Source organism: Danio rerio, chromosome 16, assembly GCF_049306965.1.
Source record: "Danio rerio strain Tuebingen ecotype United States chromosome 16, GRCz12tu, whole genome shotgun sequence".
Taxonomy (NCBI): Eukaryota; Metazoa; Chordata; class Actinopteri; order Cypriniformes; family Danionidae; genus Danio; species Danio rerio.
In genome coordinates this window covers 10611187-10632500 of record NC_133191.1, presented here as the reverse complement: position 1 = coordinate 10632500, position 21314 = coordinate 10611187, and the positions used below count along the sequence as shown (strand labels likewise).

The 21314-nt window shown below is 38.1% G+C and overlaps 2 protein-coding genes across 5 annotated transcripts in view; both read right to left on the bottom strand.

The window, feature by feature from the left end:
- Positions 1-3829, bottom strand: part of si:dkeyp-77h1.4 — a 30455-nt gene extending 26626 nt beyond the window's left edge. For 2 of the 3 annotated variants that reach the window (XR_012392012.1, XM_009292118.5), the window contains exons 1-2: positions 3682-3829; positions 2399-2454 (exon numbers count right to left, since the gene is read on the bottom strand). The gene's annotated coding sequence lies outside the window, so the exon portion shown is untranslated. The remainder of the gene's footprint in view (positions 1-2398; positions 2455-3681) is intronic. The other variant, XM_009292119.5, reaches the window with a different exon arrangement.
- A 177-nt stretch (positions 3830-4006) lies between these two features.
- On the bottom strand, positions 4007-19878 carry mdc1 (mediator of DNA damage checkpoint 1). 2 transcript variants are annotated; one of them, NM_001365561.1, is given in 10 exon segments: positions 4007-4583; positions 4676-4786; positions 4873-4998; positions 7131-7313; positions 7396-10445; positions 10974-12238; positions 15632-15716; positions 15797-16375; positions 19297-19431; positions 19839-19878. In NM_001365561.1, coding segments are annotated over 9 exon segments (5742 nt in total). In that variant the 5' UTR covers positions 19427-19431; positions 19839-19878; the 3' UTR covers positions 4007-4370.
- Between the last annotated feature and the right edge of the window lie 1436 nt (positions 19879-21314).

The following is a 21314-nucleotide window of genomic DNA, read 5'->3' as shown; positions in this document are numbered from 1 at the left end:
ACTAAGTAGTTTTAAAAATGTGTACTTTCACCTCCCTTGGGTACATTTTTAGAGCAGTATTGGAACTTTTACTTCACTATTTTCCTTCAACCTGTCACTACTTTTTTCTTGTCTACATACAAAGTAAACCGCATCATACTGAACAACCTCAAGACATTAGCGCTTCATAAATATTTGGAAGCATTAAAAGTGTGCAAGAAGATGTCTAAAATCTTTATATGCAATGATCCAGAGACTTTATATACTGCATATCACTGATTACTCTATGATGACTGAAATCACTAAATACCCTTAAACAGTTACTAATGCACTACAAAATGTTCCGTTTACACATCCACACACAAATTGCATGTAAACACATGAGCCGTTCACATCATAATACTCAATACTCACTACTCTTGAGTCCTTTTAAAAGGGCTATTTTTTACTCATTCTTTAGGTACTATTTACAACAGACACTTTTAAACTACGTGTGCTGCATTTTTGAGCAATGGTACTTTTACTTAAGTATGATTTGTTTAGTACTCTTTGCAAGTACATGTCAACTTGCACTAACCCCAACCAAACAGTCAACTTATAATCTAATGAGAATTAGTTGGCATGTAGATGCAATGAAACTTAAATTCAACAAAATGTGTTCAACAGACCATCAAAATAAAGTGACACCGTTGAGTCTTGCTCTAAATGTTTGACAAAATATTTTTGTGTACCGTATAAACAACTGTTACACAAAATTCTGTATTAGTGAAACATTTTAGTGTTCTGTAAATCATGATAAACATGTATAATAATCATTACTGTTTGTGAAAATAAAAAATAAACAAGACCATGCAGTGTATGATAAAAATAAAAAGCTGTATTACACTTACGTAATGGTTTCTATCTATTTATCTATCTCCATAAATATGTGCAAGCACAAACATTTTATTTGGTTAACCCTTTAACTAGCCCACCAAGAAAAAAATGTTTGAATTGCATTTCTTAACATCTGATGTCTCTAGTTAACACACTCAATGCATTTTTTCCCCAACACATCCCCTACTTTCTAAAATATCAGCCTCTACCAAATGGTTGATATGTTGGTTTATGGTAATAGTACCAGAATTAATACGATACTTTAAAAAATCTGAAAATATGACATGTAAGACCAATTTATTAAAAAAAAAAATTTCAAAAGAAAACATTTTTGAATAATAAATCACCTTTATTTTTTAAGTATGACATTAAAAAAATCAGATTCTCAACATTATTTTGGTTTTATTGTAAGAAAAACCAAAAACAAACAAACAGAAAAAAAAACAAGAAATCAATTGTAGTAGTGCAACAGGATTATGTTTGTTTGATTTTTTTTTTTTGTAAAACAACAATGCTTTTTGTGTAAACCATTATTTAAAACAGTCATTCTTTAAATGACTTTAACAGTCATTTTAAACAGTAAAAATACGGTCAAGTGTTTGGTAGAGCGGCAGTGATAAACATACCCCTGCTGAAAAATCCAGCTTAAACCAACCTAGGCTGGTTGGCTGGTTTTAGCTGGTTGACCAGCCTGGTTTTAGATGGGTTTTGGCCATTTCCAGCTTGGTCCTAGCTGGTTAGGCTGAAAAATGTCCAGCTAAATCCAGCTAAAACCAGCTTGACCAGCCTGGTTTGAGCTGGACATAGCTGGTTTTGGCTGGTCATCTCCCAGCCTGACCAGCTAAGAACAGGTTGAAAATGGCTGGAAACCAGCCTGGAAATGGCCAAAACCCGTCTAAAACCAGCTAACCAACCTAGGCTGGTTTAAGCTGGATTTTCCAGTAGGGACATGTCCCTAAACAGAACATTTATTAAATGTCAATTTTTTATTTTTGAGCTTTAAAGATTAAATAATAATTCTCTGCAGAAATGTTCAATCCTAATTCATTTCCATTACATTTGCAAGATAGTAATCACAATTTTTTTTAATTCCCTCAGATTTTTCATAACCCTTAAACACAAATTATGCTTCACACTAAATACTTAAATCATCCTTCACTTTGAATTGATTAAAGGTGGTGTGTAATATAGGGATTATGTGTGATGATCTATAATGTGGAAATACAATTAACAATCATTAAATCTGAAATAAGCCGGCACTTCAAACACAGAAAAAAATCCTTTGCCATGCCAGACATTAGACAGCAAGGCAAGCATCCAGAGCAGCAGACGTGCATTTAGGCCATTCAGTGATTTCATAACAGCCTTCTTCACAGATGCCCAACTATTACATGTGAACTTTCTATTGAAAAAATGGAGAACGCAAAAAAAGCACATACAATTTTCTGTCTCCAGAGCCTAAACAATGAGACACACATGCTGATGTAAATGCGTCAGCGCTATTTTAGTTTCATATGGACAAAGTGCCATCTGGTCCACTTACATGCTTTCTCTCTCTCTCTCTGTCTCAGTATGACACCTCTTACAGCAAAGCCTCTCCTATAAGAAACAGCATACATAAAACATGGGCAACACACAACATAAGATGCTTCTCTCTCGAGTGCAATACAACAGAGGAATAGGTGCTTAAATCAAATCACCCCATATGAACCACAATATTACATATTGGTCAATTATACCAGAAGTCGGTCCTGTAAATAAAACAAGAGCAATAGGAGCTCAGGGAAATCATACCTAAACCTTTAGAAGGGTGCAAATTCATATGTGGTTATTGGTGTTATAAGCAGGTCATGTCCTGAGAGACCAGGACTGGGCATTTGGAAATTACTTCCACATCATTCCTTTCAGACTTATTTGACTATATTGTGAATCATAATCCATTTTAAAGCCTACAGGATCGATTTCAAAGGCGATGGTGTAGTTAAGGGTTTGATGTCTGACATGAAAGGCGATGAGATCATGACTCGCACCGGTCTCACCATCTAGTGAGCTACAGTACCTACCTAGGCACCATTTTAAGCATCACTGTGGTGGAATACAGCTTGGGGACTCATCTGACTGGGTTTTGGGACACAGTCCGTGTGTTATGAGCGGCGGGGGCGGCGGCAGCATTGACTTACCCCGGAGCGCGCGCTCGCTCGCATCTCTCCATTTCTGACTAAAACCTTCTGTTATAATCTTTTCCACCCAATCATAAAACTATTTGCCAGTCAAAGTCATTTTTTGTCGGTCACACGATGAGAAAGATCGCCCACACATGTTCAGATTAATATAATGCACGGATTACGAAATGAAACGGGCCAACTGAACCGGCAAAATGAGCTGAATATGCCATAAAATATACGTTACATTACTGTCGTTTTAGGAAAACAAATATTGTCGCAGCGCATCGTGACAGGTAGCTCAAATTCACACATTTGCTTTTTTTAGTCCTAATTTTTTCGTAAAATCACATTATAATGTCAACACTTGATATGTTAATAGAGGATGCTGAACGCTGACAGGGCATTTTAATGTGATGCTATGCAGACACGACAGGAAATGTCTTCTTCAGCAAACACAAACGGCTTTCTCAGTCTCCGAATAAACATGATTTAATTCGCGTCCAACAGAAAACAGCAACTTTCATCTATCGGAAAAGTACCAGACGAAGCAGAAACTGCAGAATTTAACCCTTCAAGCCCTGCCACCCAAAGCCAGCGGCTAATTTTGTGACATCCCTGCATGCCGCAAAACAGATACTCTCCTTTGCAGTGTTCACCTTACCTCCAAGTATCCTCATCAAATGATAAGACAGAGATAAAGGGGGAAATCCGTTATTCGTCCGTTCCTGCTTCCTTTCCACCTCGAAAATCACTTAAGCACTAGGAGATGCACCTTAGGAATCCGTCCGGTATCTCGCAGCGTCTCGAGTGCGGTCTGTAAAGCCCGGCGAATCAAGCCCTTATGGGCGTGTCAGCGGATCCGAACACACTCACACACTCCGCCAACCTTTGCAGAAGCGACGTGAAGGTCTTTAAGGTGTTCTTCAGATCGATCCATCACTTCAGACCAACGCCCTCCCTCACCAATACAAATGTGCAATAGATCATTTTGATGACTTAAATCTTCATTTTATTTTTATTTATCTGCATTTGTAAGGCTAGGGGTATTGCAAAAATGCACAATATCTATTTTATTTAGACTTTGATTGGGTTTACTTAAATGATTTCTCTAAAAATACAGAAAGGAGTTAAATTATCCATCACTAACACTTGTCATTCATTGACAGCCACCTCACACTATCACATTCACAGCAAACTGCGGGTGTGTGATTACAAGCGTAGCACTTCATCTATTTCATTGCGGTATTCATAAAACTGGCACATTATTTCATTCAACTTCAGCTGTATGAATTTAAATCTTCGAATGTCACAAATGAATTACACAGAAAGTCCTTTCCTGAGTCACTGTCGCTACTTCCTACGGCCCCTGGCAGCAGCTTTTTTGGGGGCTGGAGGCTGATTGGACGTGTCGAGGGAGGAAGTGAGAGAATAGGCCTGCAGGTCAACTCTCTGCTGCAGAATGCCAGTCAATAGGAACTCTGTGCTGACCACGGGCAATGACATACCCACTGCTTTCGCACAAAGTACTCTGTCCTGCTCACATGACACCACAACAACATGCTCCTGAATAGACAGAGGGAGAAATGATGATAAATGATGATGATATGTAATATGTGCTTTTTAATAGGAGATTAACGTTCACTGATTTTGGCTACCTTGTGAGCAGAGGGCATTTTGGGAAGGAAACGTGCTCCGCAGCAGGTTATGATTTCTTTCATTTGAGATGGCTCTGGCATCACAGATGGCGTTACATGAATCTCATAACCCTATGAAACAAAGATATGGCAAGAAACATGATGCATATGGTACACTTTAGCTTAGAGTGGTGGAAGTGCTTGTCAGGGGTTATTACCTTTAAAAGAGATTGACTTTGTGCAGTTTGCAATGACTTCTCTAAGCAGAAATCAAACTTCTTCTCTTGCTCAATGTCTTTCAATATATAATCGTCAGCAGAAATGAAATGGCCAGCTTTTCCACACTGAGGAAGAACACAGGGATGTTCAATTACACATCTTATGAAAACATTTATGCTTGTACTTACTCATAACTGTGTAGAACACACATTTCACAGGAATCTAAATCATTGCTACATCACAGAGGTTGTCTGAACGTCATATGTTGTGGGTACCCAAAACCTTTACACATACAGTGGTGGAAAGAGTGCTGAAAAATCATATTTAATTAAAAGTACCATCACTTGCGAAACAATATTGTGCAAATAGAGCAAATGTATCTGTTCTAAATACTACTCAAAGTATGAGTGAAAACAGCCCTTCTAATGTCACTTCTAACTTCACACCAGACTCGGAACGCACGGATAAATCACGCTATTCGCGCCGCAGGATGTCTATTCGCGCGTTTGCATTGACTTAACATGTAAATCACTCGCACTTGACGAGCATGCTATGTCTGGTGTGAACGCAGCATCACAGTACCCAAAAATAGTGAGTATTACTAGGTGTACTAGGTAATGAATCCACCTTACATCCTGTAAACTAAAAACGTAGATTGCATCAGTGTCATTTTATTTTATTTATTTAAGATTATTCGCCATACTTGAAATATATATTAAAGTGTGAGATTAATTAAATGTGAAAACCAATTACATTACTATATGCAACTATAATAAGCCGATAGAAATCAGGGCAAAATCCATGTAACCTATTAGGTAAAAACCTTAAGTGTATCTGGCTGCGGATTGCAAGATGGGGGCATAACATGAGGGGGCGTAACATGTAATAAGTTAGAGAAGCGTAACTTGCAGTTATCGAGATCCCATTGATCCATGCGAGATGTCACAATGAGATGCAAGATGGCGGAACAGGGAACATTTTCACCAAATGTTTTAATGAGTTTTCTCCAAATTTATCCACAAGCTCTTTATTTAATATATTAATATATTCATTCATTTAGCAACTCCACCATGCAACTTCCCTGGCTAACGTCTTCATCCTGAATTTTGTCATGACAGCCTACTCGGCGTTGCCCCCTGTGGTTGCAAACAGCATCACAATGGCAAGCACGTCAAGCATAAAAGCCTCCGCAACTTGCGGCTGTACGTTAAAAATAGATGGTGGGGTTTTGGTTTGGGGAAGGTGTAGACGTTGAAAACTATGATGGTTGGGTTTAGGGTTGGGGTAGTTTTAGACCAGGGGTCACCAATCTCAATCCTCAACACACCCGCCTGGGTGTGTCAAGTATACATAGTAAGACCTTGAATATCTTGTTTAGGTGTGTTAGATTAGGGTTGAAGCTAAAATCTGCAGGACACCGGCCTCCAGGAACAAGTTTGGTGACCCCTGTTGTAAACATTAATAACTATGATGGTTGGGTTTAGGGTTGGGGTAGTTGTAGATATTAATAACTATAATGGTTGGGTTAAGAACTGGGGTAGTTTTAGACATTAATAACTTTGAAGGTTGGGTTAAGGTTGAGGTAGTGTGTAGACATTAATAACTATGATGGTTGGGTTAAGAGTTAGGGTAGGTGTAGGTTAATACCTGATGTACAGTGCCATCTTGCTAACAACAGTTTTGACATGTAGGGCTCCATAACTACCAAGCTCAAGCAGCACTCAAAGAATACATTCATTTTATATAAAAGTATACATTTTTAAAACAAATTAGTAAATTATAATTCCTGAAGAAAAAACTCAATGCAGTGATCCCTTGCTATAACGCGGCTCACTTTTAATGGTCTTGCAGTTCGCAGATTTATTTTTTGAACAATTTGACATGCTTTTTCTTCTACATCGCATTGGGTTGTGTCCTGATTAGTGCATTGTGTTCTGTGTGCTGATTGGCTTTAGATCTATGTCAATCAATCTCCTCCGTGCCGTGTCGCCTATACAGTACAGAATGCGTTCAACTTTTGCGAATAGCGAGGGACCACTGTACACAGTATTGTATTACTCAAATACACAGTAATTCATGTATTTGTAATTCATTACTTGACATGTAACAAATGCCAATATTTTTAAAATATTGAATAAGCAGTTTACTTAAAAAAAAGTTTGTCAGATGAAAACTAAATGTAATACTTTCACTAATTTTCAGATATTTCTATGCAATTTTGGATTGACATCATTTGAATCAATAATGATTGTCTCACCTTCTTTAGCCAGTCAGGAGTCACGATTGGTACCCCTCTGGCAACAGCGCACAAAAATTTAACAGTGCGTCTCGCCTTGTCAGTCACCAAGTGAGTCATATCGTTTACCCCTTTTGCCAGAGTTCCACCCAACCGAGAGACCACTCTTTCTCCACTCTCATCTGTCAGTCCAGTGAACAACACCTAATAGAGAGAAGACAGGTTGCTGTCATCCACACAGTGATCAAATTTGATAGCAAATGTCTGAATCTAAGGGATGTGTGACCTTGTGTGCCTGACTAGCCAGCGAGCGCCGTGGAGTCTTGGGTGTGGGAGAAAGAGCCTCTTCTGCAGTAGTGCTTGTGATGGCTGTTCTCTTGCGACCTCTGCTGTTGGTTTGGGAAACAGCAGTATTGTCTTCAACCATCTTCGCATCTTGTTTAAGCTCATTGCTCATTCCGACGTCTACATTTTCCACACCAGAAGTCCTGCCTCTTCTCCCCCTGCCTCTTTCAGAAGGTTTAGTCTGGGAAACTTCCTCAGGTTGTGGTAGATTCACACTCTTCCTGCCTCTTCCTCGTCCTCTTGTTCCTTGATTTGAGGACTGGACACTATTAGCAGATCTCTCAGAACTTCTAGAACTGGAGCGAGATCGTGATCGGGTTGTTAAACTGGAGTCTTGTTCTGTGTCTTCGACTTCAAAAGCTGGACCTCTACGGCTAGACTGTCTAGCACTGATGGGCTGCTCGCCAGTTGTCTGTTTCCCTCGGCCCCGTCCTCTACCCCGCCCTCTACCCCTCTGGCTGGTTGGCTCCTGTTGTGAGGTTGCAGACTGATCAGAATTCAGAGAGGAGCTTGAACAGCGGCGTGATCGCCTGGTTGGAGGAAGTAGAGGAGGTTCTAGTTCAGATTTGTTCTTGTCTAACTGCTTATTCTTTTGTCCTTTCTTAAGGTTCCCCTCACCTCTTTCTTTTTGTGCTCTTGCCTCATTTTCTTGCCGCTCCTTTTCTAATTGTTCTTTCTCTGCCTGTAATATTTCTTTTTCTTTTTGTTCCTTCTCTCTTTGAATTCTTTCCTCCTCTTTTTGTCTTTGATCTTCTTGCTCGTTTCTCTTCTTCTCCAACCTTTCCTTCTCTTCTCTTTCTTCATCTTTTTCCCTCTGTATTCTTTCATTCTCCTGTCTTTTTTCATCTTCTTCCCTTTTCAATTGTTCTTTCTGCTCTTGTTCAAGCTTTTGTCTTTCAGTTTCAGCTCTCTCACTCTCTTCATGTTCTTGTTCCTTTCTCTCATTTTCTTCCTTCTGTAGTCTCTCTGTCTCCACCTGTTCTTTCTTCATTTTTTCTTTCTCTTCCTGGACATTCCTCTCCTCCACGCTTTCCTCTTCTTCCTTTTCACTACACTTTTGTTTCAAACCAGTTCTTCTGGTTCCTTTCCTTATGATTTTTTCCTCTTCACTTTCTACCTCATCCTCAGACAATTCTTTCCCCCTCTTTCTTTTTCCATCCTGCACTTTTCTACTTTTAACTTGGGCTTTACTAGATGCAGGTATTACACTCTCCTCCTTTGCCTTATCTTTCCCCTGTCTCCTGCTAGTTCTGCTACTAGGTTCTTCTTGAGCATTTTCCTCAAATATATGGTGTGCTTCAACCACCGTGAGACCAGCGTTTAGTTCAGCAGCCTTTGGAGGTTCACCTTCATCTTTTTGTCGTCCTCTGCAAGATCTTTTGGATCTAATCACACTCAGATCTTCATCTCTTTCAGTCTCATCCTCATAAACAGACAGCGTTTTTGATATGGTGGAAACAGAACCGATAACCACATCAGAAGGTTGTGGAACCTTGTCTTCCTTTATAAGTCTTGTCCTGCGGGATCTCCTGGATTTGACTTCACTATTCAGCTCAGCTCTTTCAATAAGTTCTTCAGGAATTGGTTGGTTTTCAGCAGTCTCAGCAGTTTGTGAAACCTCCTCTTCTTTCTTCGCCTTTCCTCTGCATGACCTTCTGCTTGCTGTCTTGTTGCTGAACATTTTCTCATGTCCCTCATTTTCCTCAACCACAGGCTGCGTTTCATCAATGGTGAAATGGGAGATAGAGGGCTTTTGAAACTCTATGGAGTTATCTTCATCTATCCGCCTGGGTCTAGCCGCATCAGGCATATCTTCTCCTGGTGCCTGCTGTTCATCACTTATAGACTCTGTTTCAGCAAGCTCTGTAGACTTGAACTCACCTGCTTGTTGTCTTGTACTCCCAGAGCTGACTTCACCCTTAAGATTGTCATCTGGTGCTTTTTCTTCCATGCAGATCGGTTGTGTTTCTGTGATAGCGGGACTGGACACAGCTTCATCAGGCAATGGGACATCCTTACCTTTTTTTGATAGACCCCTGCATGATCTTCTGCTAGATGTCTTGCTTCTGAGCTCCTGTCTCACATTTTCTCCGCAAACAGGTTGTGTTTTGGAAATGGAAAAACCAGAGGTCGAAGCTTCTTCAGTATAATGCACAGGTTCATCTTTGTCAGTATGTCTTCTGCTGGCCTCAGTTTTCAGGTCATCATCTTGCACCTCTTCTTCCTCAAACATAGGTTTTGTTTCAGCAATGGAAATATGGGAACTGACATGTTTTTCTGTTTGAACACTGCTCAATACATCATCCTGACCTGGTAATTCATCATCATCACACATTGGTTGTGTTTCTGCTAGAGTGACATGGGAGCTGGGGATGTTTTTATCATAATGTGAAGTATCATATTTCTTATCCTGTTTGCTAATACTTGGTTTCTGAAATTCATCCCCACTCAGATCTGCATCTATTGCTTCTTCATCCTCACACATAGGCTGAGTTTCAGGAATTATAAGATAGGAGCTGGAGTTTTTACTATTTTGAACTGCTCCGGTACCATGGGTTTTCATCCCTTGTTTAATCATTTCCTCATTTTCACCCTCCTGCATTTCATCATTTGATTCAGCTTCTATCAGCTGGGTGGGCTCACTTTGATCAACTTCTTTGCCTTCTCCCTCCCAGACGAGTTGCGTTTGAGCTGTGAAAAGAGAAAAGGCCTGAGTCTGCTCCTCTCTTCTCGGGGTGCTGGCAATAATTACTGTGTCTGCTGTGGAGAGGTGAGAGTCATTTGGTGTCTCTTCATCCTCCTCCTCAGCATAATCACCAGGCTTTGCAACAGGGATGAGTTGAGTTTCAGCAGTAGAGAGGTTAGTGTAAGGTTGGATATGGCTCAGTGGCTCCTCCTGTTCCTCCTCTCTGTCTGTCTCTATTCCATACGCCTGTGTAGCCTCAAGATCAAGCCGCTTTGGCTTTAGAACAGCACTAGTACTGGCAGCTCCTGAAAGTTAAAAGTTAAACTCTAATGATATATATTTTTTGGCATAATTTTGCTTAAAACAATTAGTTTGACATAGAAAAAATAAATAGGCAAAAACAATATTTTGAGGTAAGGGCATTAAGGGCAGTTTTGAAGAATATTGAAGGAGTAAATGTTTGCAAATGTGTAACTTTCATACATTTTTCTATTAAAACTAGCATTCAGGTGTAAAAAGCTATGGGGTATTTTAATGTTTGTATACTGGCTTTAAAAAAAACTAAAATTTAACCACCAATTTAAGTTGTACATGTGATAAATTTTGAATAATCATAACCTTCTTATTGTATCTTCAAAATATTCAGTGATTACACAATAGTCAATTTAAACAAACACAAAACAAACAAAAAATAAACAACAGCTAACTAAAAAAAATTTTTTGAAACATTATAAAGTTCTGGAAAAAGTATTAAATCCATAAATCTGATGTATAAAATACTATGAAGAAATTAAAGAATGAGATAAATAGACTCAAAGTGAGTGGGATGTTACCATATGCTTGTGTGGGCATAAAGTCCCAGTCATCTTCAAGGTGGCCAAAAGCTTGTGTTGGTTCCTCAAGACTAGCCTTTGCTTGGGAATGTTGATCTTGTTTTTTAAGGATGCTCCCTTCAGACTGCTCTCCTTCATCACCTCCACCAGAGGCCTCCTGACTCTTGAAAACCTTCACAGTTTTTCTTGCTTCAGGTTTAAAAGGATCTTCATCATCTGTTCCACCGTTTGACAGATAATCTTTGGTCTTTTCCTTATCCTCATTCTCTTCATCCACATCTGTGTCACTATCCATGTTAAGCTCTGTCCCTGGAGTTGACGTAGCAGGTTTGACATCAATTCCCTTTCCAATGGGTTGCGGAACCTGCACAGGATTATCATCTTCAACATCAGTATCACTGTCCATATGACACTGTCCAACTGAAGATTCAGATTTATCAAGATCCCCTGGCTTAGCATTACTTGCTTCTGGCTCTTCTTCCTCAACATCAGTATCGCTGTCCATATGAAGATCCGTTGAAGCTACTGATTTAATTATTTCAGCCTTTTGTTTAGTCTTGCTTTTCTCTTCCTCATCTTCTTCTACATCAGTGTCACTGTCTATATGAAGACCAGGAGAAGGTGCAGGTTTATCAAGAGTTACTGCGTTGTGAGCCTCTGGTTTTGCCTTACTTGCATCCGATTCCTCTTCTTCAACATCAGTATCACTGTCTATATGAAGATCTGCTGAAGAGACTGGTGCCAACCTTGGAGTTTCAGTCTGAGCTACTGGATCAGGTTTGCTTTTGTCTTCCTCCTCTTCTTCAACATCAGTATCACTTTCCAAATGAAGATCTCCTGAAGATACTGGACCCACCTTTGGAGATTGTTCAATCTGAGCCTCTGGTTCGGTTTTGTTATTCTCTTCCTCTTCAACATCAGTATCACTATCTACACGTAGACCAGCTGAGGTTACAGACTTCTTAGCTACCTGAGCCTCTGGACCAGCATTATCTGTCTCTAGCTCCTCTTCCTCAACATCAGTATCACTGTCCATATGAAATTCTGCCAAAGATACTGGCTCTATTCTTGCAGCTACTTCTGGTGTAGCCAATGGTTCAGTCTTGCTTGTCTTCATCTCCTCTTCCTCAAAATCAGTGCCACTGTCCAAGTTTAGGGCCAAGGGGCCATGCTTAGATGAGTTTGAACTGGGTTCACAGTTACTTTCACTCCGTCTGAATCGGTTGACTGAGGCAGAAGATGGAGTGAATGAGCTCTCATCCTCACTAAAAGGGAAAATGCACAAAACAGTTAAGTAGAATCAAATTAAGCTATTCGTACTATACACTGGGAGGCAATTGAAATTTTATTTTGACAGTTTATCACAGTGTTATGGTAAGGATGAATGTAAAAAAAATGCTGAATTCTACGCAGCTTGCACAGAAGTCACTTTCAAACATGACCAAGATGAACCCAGTGTAAAACTTTTTTGCCCTCACAGGAAATTCTTGTAGATGTGAATTTCATGAAAAATACGGGACTGTCAGAAAAACAATAAATTAAATGCTTTGGTCCTATGTCTTTTATATTATGAATAAAATAGCAAAAAAAAAAAATCTTTCACAAAACAAGTTTTCTTTTTAGATTTGGGTCAACTATCCTTGTAAAGAGCAGGGTTTCTGTAGGTCTCACCAAGTTAAATGTAAGACTTTTAAGGACATCTTAAGACCATTATGAATTAAATTTTAGACTTATACAGGACTAAATGCTAAGGTTTTACTTTAAATATCCCAGTTGAAAAAAGAGTTTCACATGCCCAATCAAAAAATATATAATTTAATACATTTAATTATACAACAATAATAATTTATTAATAAAAATATAAGTCAGGCAGTACAGTGGCGCAGTAGGTAGTGCTGTCGACTCACAGCAAAAAGGTCGCTGGTTTGAGCCTCGGCTGGGTCATGTGGCGTTTCTGGGTGAAGTTTGCATGTTCTCTTCGTGTGGGTTTCCTCCAGGTGCTCCGGTTTTCCCCACAAGACTAAAGACATGCGGTACGGTGAATTGGGTAGGCTAATTGTCCGTAGTGTATCTGTGTGAATGGAAGTGTATGGGTGTTTCCCAGTGACGGGTTGCAGCTGGAAAGGCATCTGCTGCGCAAAACATATGCTGGATAAGTTGGCAGTTCATTCCGCTGTGGCAACCCCAGATAAATAAAAGGATCAAGCCGAAAAGAAAACGAATGAATGAAATATAGGTCAGGTCAGCAGTTAATAAACATATAGAACTATTAGACAAATGTTACTGCAAGGAAAGTAATTAAATACTATTTGTAAATGAAAAGTTAAAAGTTTTATTGAGATGGATTCTTGGTGATTTTATGGGTGTTAATGGCCAAACAGCTATACATGAACAAAGGAAAATTAAGACCCAGAAAAAAAAAAAAATTTTAAGACCTACAACACAATATTTTTGTAGATTTAAAACTTTTAAGGCCTAAAAATTAGCTTTTGAGATTTAAGACATTTGAGGACTTTTTAAGACCCCACAGACACCCTATCTTTATCTTTTAATTTTCTTGAGTTTTACCTTTGTTAAAGGACAAAAATGGAGAGTATATTTACATATTCATCTACAATAAATGTCACTTTCTGAGTGTTCGCTATCAGTGCATTGCTGCACAGGTATTTACAAAATTTTAATCTTCTTCAAGTCAAAAGATGAAAGTTTTTAATAATAAAATCATATTCAGTTAGGCGTGTAATGTATACACAAATGCAAATAGGCCTGTCACAATAATCAATATGTCGACTTATTGCACAACACATGGACATGAGCTCAATAATTTTGATAATGCAATATATAATCACCCATAGATAAAAAAAAAAAACAATTCGAGCAACATTTTTGGTGATTGTGCAACATTCATTCATTCATTTTTTTTCGGCTTGATCCCTTTATTAATCTGGGGTCGCCACAGCGGAATGAACTGCCAAGCACAATTTTTACGCAGCGGATGCCCTTCCAGCCGCAACCCATCTCTGGGAAACATCCACAAACACTCAATCACACACACACTCATACACTACGGACAATTTAGCCTACCCAATTCACCTGTATCGCATGTCTTTGGACTGTGGTGGAAACCGGAGCACCCAGAGGAAACCAATGCCAATGCAGGGAGAACATGCAAACCCCACACAGAAATGCCAACTGAGCCGAGGATCGACCCAGCGACCTTCTTGCACAACCTACTGCAACACTGTTTCGCCCTGATTGTGCAACATCTCTATCTTTATTGGAGATGCCAGTGTCAGTATAATTAAAAACACTGTAGTATTTACTATAAATGACTATAGTATTTTTTATGTGGGTGTCTGACTGCTGAAAATGGATTTAGTAGCAGATATCACAGATATTACTCTTTACCTCGCATTTTGCATTAACATTTATAATTATTTAGGATATATGTTTTTATATTCTAATTTCAGTGCTTCATTATAACATTGTTAAAATGATGATAACTAAAGAAAAATCCTTAAGAATAAAGTATGATACGTTCTTTGGAAGGGTGTACTTGCATTATGAGGATATTATATTGCCATTCAGGCATTATATAAAGAGTGGCATAAAATGATCTCAAAATGACAATATTATTGTTTATCGCAATATATTTTGGTGCAATATATCATACAACAAAAAAATAGATATCGTAGCAGGCCTAAATGCAAAGATGCAAAAAATAGCTCTCTAATAGCAAAGGTTTCTGAAGTCTATACCCCCTTAAGTATATTTCTTATAATAATTACTATTTGTGTGTTACTACGATAGGTTAAGTAATTACATAATTTATAGACTAGCAGCACAAAAGTTAAAATAGAACATTAACCAGTTAAACTCTGCTGTTATTTTGGGATTTATGTCTGGATTTTGCCAACCCAAATTTAAAAGCTTCCCAAATCTACATGCAGAGGTGTAAATGCAAAAATTTGGCATCATTTTTAAGAAAACCCTTTGAATTTTCATGAAACACCATTGAAAGTGTTTAAAATATCTGTATATGTTGTCTGTGTTATAATAAACACCTAAAAACGAGGTGCTTTAGTATATTATTTTTTTATAAACTCAAATTTGAAAGTGTACCTTTTAGGTTCTGTGTGGTCTAGGTTGCGGTAATTAATTTTGGTGGTTCCTGCACATGTCTGTAATCATAGGAAAAAAGAAAAATGTCTCTACCATAATCCATGCAAAAGTTATTGTATTCCAACTGATGAGAGGTGCTGTACAAGCCACAGGGACCAATCATTGTTTACATATTTCTCTATTCTTTTGTTTGATCAAACATAATTCACTGTGTTCGGACCACGTCAGACATATAAAAGGATTACTTATGCACATCACCTCAAAAACAGAGGAGAAGTGGCCCTAAAGCACACAGCATAAGGTAAGAGATGACAGCTGTCTGAGCTCGGGTATCCAAAATACAATGTTTTTAAGTGTAAATAACTTTTGTACAGTAGAGTAAAAACCAAAGTGATGCATATGTGCATAAAATATACATTCTACACTTTCAAACGAAACCATTTATGGGGGTCTGGTGCAATGCTAGCCCTTTAAATCTGAAAGCGAAAGTTGATGATGACACGGCAACTGGTTAAAAAACGAAACGGTCCACTTACCTCTCTGGAATTACTTTTTTTGCAGGCGTCAGGAAGGATGAACTTGCGGAACTAGACAGATTAGAAGATGACGCAGAGTCTGAAACTACAGCAAGAAAAAAAAAGCTTAACAACAGTCTGTTATCATATCTTTCAGTAATATTCTTTATGTCTTGCTTCGTCTACCAAAATCTTTCCGCTCATCTGTAGCGCTCTCTCCATCGGAGTCTGATTCAGGCACCAGGGTGATCTCAGGCTGTTTGTGAGCTGACTGTGGTGAACATATGCTGGGTTCTTCTTCTTCAGGGCTCCATAAAGGCACAGGAGGCAAAGCCGTTTTCTCTTTGTCATTTAACCCATTCTGCACACTTTTCCTCAACTTTGAGTCACTATTCGGTAGCACTGGACTTTCTTTTTTCTCCTTTACACACACACCTTTTTCTGGAGTTTTCAATGTATCTCTCTTGGAGATGTCCAAGCCAATGTACTGACAAGGCACGTCAGCGAGCACCACACTCTCTCCTTCCGTCAAAGCGTATCGTACCTGAGGCGTCAGCTTTAATCTGCCCTTTCTGGTACCATTTAAACTTCCCTTGTCCCATATAAGTGCTTCCACAGCCTCACCATTATCAGAACGTTTACTAGAGTGAAATACAGAGATGGAGATGACAGCATGCAGACTGGACACAGATCGGGCCGGAAGCAGAACAGAACAGGCAGCAGGATCCCGACCCAAGATATTTTCTCCGACATAGAGAGGAAATTCTGAAATTTGAGTAAAGAAAGATCAATTTAAAGCATTATCAGCATTATAGGATTAATAGCACACTCTGAAAACTGGACTAACACGGTTTCAATTTACTACTTCTAACTTCTATGTTAAGCTGCTTTGATAAAATCTACATTGTAAAAGTGCTATACAAATAAACATGAATTGAATTATCGAATCATTCTTGAAGACTTTATGTTTTACAGCATTATTTAAAGGGATAGTTCACCCAAAAATGAAAATATAGCCACTAGGGATGCAACACAGTTAGCCCACGGTTCAATACATACCTCTGCTTTTCAACATGGTTTTCGGTTCGGTTCTCATGGCTTGACACATGTTTTTTTTTTTTATTTTATAGGCAATAGGAACACTAAGAGGTTTAGGAGAAAAAAATTAAAACGATTTACTACAATACTCATTTTGTTTTACTTAAAAGCCAAGTAAAGTACACTAGTTCCTAGTGTATTGTATAAAAAAGTTAGCACTGAAATCTCACAGCTGCTGGTAGCAAACTGGGGAACACATAAAATCCTACACTTTGAAAATAAACATACATGAAGTTAATAAAGATAAATTGGCCATTTCAAATAAACATTTTTGTACTTAAGTAAACATAAATAAAGCATCTTAATTATCTCGGTGCTGAAAAATGCGAGACTGTAGTCTGTAACGTGGATTAAGTGCTTTTTATAAAATGACAAAAGCCCACATCTCCAATCCCTGAAAACACCCGCACTGCCTTTGTTATTTTTATGTGTCTCTCGGAACCAGTTGGGTAGATTCAGCGAGGGATTGTTGTCATTTGGAGGACTTCATTACCTTCTCTGCTATCTGCCGTCAGACAGTGATATTGCTGGGTGATGGCGCTGCAGATGTGCAGTCATGGTTATACGTGTAAAACAATGCTTGCACACAGTTATTTTTTGTTCACCGTTTTTTCTTTTATTGGCATTATACTTACCAGCAAAACCGAAATGCCCTCACACCGCAAATTTGAAAGACACCGGCGCTTTCTCGTACTGTTGCCTCACTTCGCCGGCGCTTCCTTGTACTGTTGCCTCACTTCACCACCGCTGGCCATGTTAAAGTGTGGAATGATGGTTAATTGCCCCCTAACTTTAGAGCATAGTGATTGGATATTTACTCGTGGGGAGGAGTTTCCTCATCTCAGCTCATGGACTTACAGGCACACACAGTCAATTCAGGGAGATATACAACGCACATACATTATTTTAACGCAAAACTGAGAAAACCACAATTCACAAGCACGTATTGAACCGTGGAGGTTGTACCGAATGGTTCAATATTATATTGAGAACCGTGGCATCCCTAACAGCCACTATGTTGCATTATGACTTGTATATGGATCCAAACTCACACATGATTTGATGCTGTATGCGTACAATAGAGAAGAAAAATGTGTTTGTTGTTTTGTTTATCAAAATGCTACATATATGTTTAGGCTATACAAAAAAAATTATTAAAATTGCCTGCTATCTTATATAGGCAGAATTAACTTCCATTAGTTTTTATAGTTTTGCAGCACAAATCAGACCCCCTGGTTTTTCGCAATACTGTGATGACTGAATCCAATGCAAAATCAAGAAAAAGGTCACAAAATTTTAAATTTAAACGCAAAATAATCATAAAACATTCAATTCCAAACCATATAATCAAATTACATATTTTTCAGTTTGCAATTATTTGCTTACATGACTTACAGAGGTTGCGTATGCAGCGCACGTGGGTGTCTCTCGAAAAATGATGTCTCATCTGCGCCCTCACAATCCTAACACTACATGAGAGTCGGGGGGCAATGTTTGTAGCCTGTGCAGTAAGCAGACGCCGAGTGATTTACATGTGAAGTCAATGCAAAGATTGGATAAGACATCCTGTGGCATGAATTGGGCGTTCTGTATATTTGACACGCTTCAGACTGCAATAGAAATTGGAACGAACATCTAACAAACGTAGCAATGGAACAAACAGAAAAGCAGGCAGCTTACAATGATGGAGATTGGTTCAAGGATGACGGCCGCGTTGGATATGACTGAATTGAAGCACATTACTTGCGTTTTACATGCATGGCTGGTTTTATGATGCGAGTCAAATTGATAAACGATTTCGTTAAACTCTTTCCCTGCAGTTAATGAGAAAAAACAATTCCCTGACGAGTGACGAGTTTAATGGCAATATGTGTTTTAGGTGTATTACAGTAAGGGAAGCCCTAACGCATGTCCTATGTGGGAGGTACACAATGTCAGAAGGATGCTCTGGGGAGTGACATCTGAAAGAAAGTAAGTCATGGGTAAAAAAATAAGAGTTATACAACCTTCCTTTGGCTTAAAGGATCTGTTTTAGATCTTGTCTCGACAAGAGACAAAAATAATGAAGCTTTATTTTTAAGATTTGCATCATTGTCATTTAGTTAGATTGCACACCTAACATAGTAGGCTACCTACCTAATATGGTAAATATTAGATATAATTTTTTTTCTTTTTATCTCGAAACTGATTGCAAATTTTTGGGAATTCCCACCACAAAATTAGTCATTTTCATCACAAAAAAGTTGTGAAAAACTAGGGGTCTGACATATTTTACGACATAAAGGAACAGGAACCTCATACTTCAGAATGTCGTGAACTGAGGCTGTCAAAAAAAGGAAACAATATCCTGTTACTGCTACAGACCAATAATTATTTCACTTTGTTTTATCTGGAGCTGATGAAATATTAATTTATAGATATTTATTTTGATTTGTCTGTACTTGTTTTGACTCTCAGTGTGCAGGTACTGTTGACTTGCATTTTATTAAGCTGGGTTTGAGCTAAAAATCGTTTTAAATACACTATTTTTATTTCTTTTACCTTGGGGTGGACTAGACCTCTAAAGTGCACTGTAAAAGGACACTCACCTGCCTCTGGTATGTGGTCATTTTTAAACACCTTTAATGTTGCTAACTGTTCTCTTTTTAGTCCTCCTTTGTCCTCCTCTTCCTCTTCTTCACAGAAGGGATCCTCAATCTGCTGAGTGGCATCCATCATACCTTCTAGATTAAAAAGACTGTGGTTACAACATGAATGTTGTTGTCATGGAAACCACATTTAGGCAAAGTGATGTTTTTAAGACATTTCAAAGTAAAAACATTAATATTTTGAAAATTAAGCAATTAATCGCAAGGGATGTTAATCAAACTGTTGAATAAGAAACACTTTTCATGAAGTGAGATTGTAGGTCACTGCTACCACAAAAATGATTGCAAAAAAGTGCTAACGTTACACTGGGGGCTTTATTTGACTGGTAAAATATTATTCGCCATATTTTTCAGAAAGCTATTGACAGAATGAATGTTTCACTTCATAATGCAAAGTTGAACATGCAAGACACGCGCACTGTTTATGTATGTACTAATATATCGTGCGCAACTCGTTGCATTTAATAAAAACGTGCGCTTACCTTATCATGCACAACACTTGGAAACCATTTCCTGAAGTCTAAGGACCGCCCTTTAAACAAACACTACTGATTCGCCAGTCAAACTGTCAGTTGGGCTCTAACCCTACACTGATTGGTTGACAATGCCTCCCTGCGGTGTGATTGGTCATCTGAAAAACAGTTTTCGCCTTTGTCACAAGTTTTACCCGCGTTCTGCACAAGGGGCGTGTTTTAAAGTGTTTTTTTTCTCTCAGACATTTCTTAGTTTTTTTGTATTTACATTAATCATCTTCTTTTTATTTTTTTATAAAATAGCCAAATAATTCAAGTTATTACAATTAAGTATATTTCATAATACGTAACTGAATAAGGTAAATACTTTACAAATAAAGTTTTTCTCAAGATCTTTCTGTTGGAATGATTTTAAGCATTTTTATTACTAAAATGCATTTCAATATATAGTAAAATATTGAATAATACATATTCTATTCAATTATATAATTTTCATATAGGTTTTCTAGGTCTGGAAAGACCAACTGACTGCAGACTTGCAAAAGCAAGCTGAGAAACAGTTTTTTTTCAACTGCACAAACCTTCAGGAACATACAAACAAAACAATATAAAATATGAGCATAAAAAATCTTTTAAAATAAAAAGGTTTTGTCATTTTAAATATATATTTCGATAGATCCTTCCAGAAACTGTTTACAACGTTGCATTCAAAAATAAATAACAAAGGCTCTCTTTATCTGCATACAGAAACTACAGATGTCCTCCATTTCAATGTACTTTGATAATAAAGATTTTACTGGGTAAACTGTATGTATTATTTTAAAATGAATGTCCTTCATTTTATTGGTAATTGAGTATTTTAAGGGAGTTAACCAGGCTCTAAAATTTGCCTTTAGGAGTAATTTTATTTTGGCTCTGAAAAATATTACAAATGTGTTTATCTTTTTTTTGTTGTTGTTGTTTATCAAATTTTAACTTAACACCTTTTAAACATAATTATGGGTTTACAACAGATAAAGAATTATAGCAAATATGATTTTTAACAAGTTAGATCATTTTAACAGGGACAGACTTAATAACTCAAATAAACTCTCCAAACAGTATAGGGAAATTGTACATAGACAAGAATTGTCATAATAGAATGTTCCAGAAACTGTCGAAAAGTTTTAAAAGATGATAAATGTCTCTAATAAACTTCTTTGCTAAGTAAAGATTTATTTAAAGAAGTTATATTATAAGCTGAGAAACGCAGTCTTGGACACTTGATGAAGCTAGTGACGTCAAAAGCAAAAGCATTAAAAGCATTGATTGCAGCTCAGTTAGCGACGCAGGGTCGATGGGTCAGTTGGCGTTTTTGTGTGGAGTTTGCATGTTCTCCCTGCGTTTGCATGGGTTTCTTCCTGGTGCTCCGGTTTCCCCCACAGTCCAATGACATGCCGCACAGAAATTGGGTTGGCTAGTTGTCGGTATATGAGTGTGTGTGGA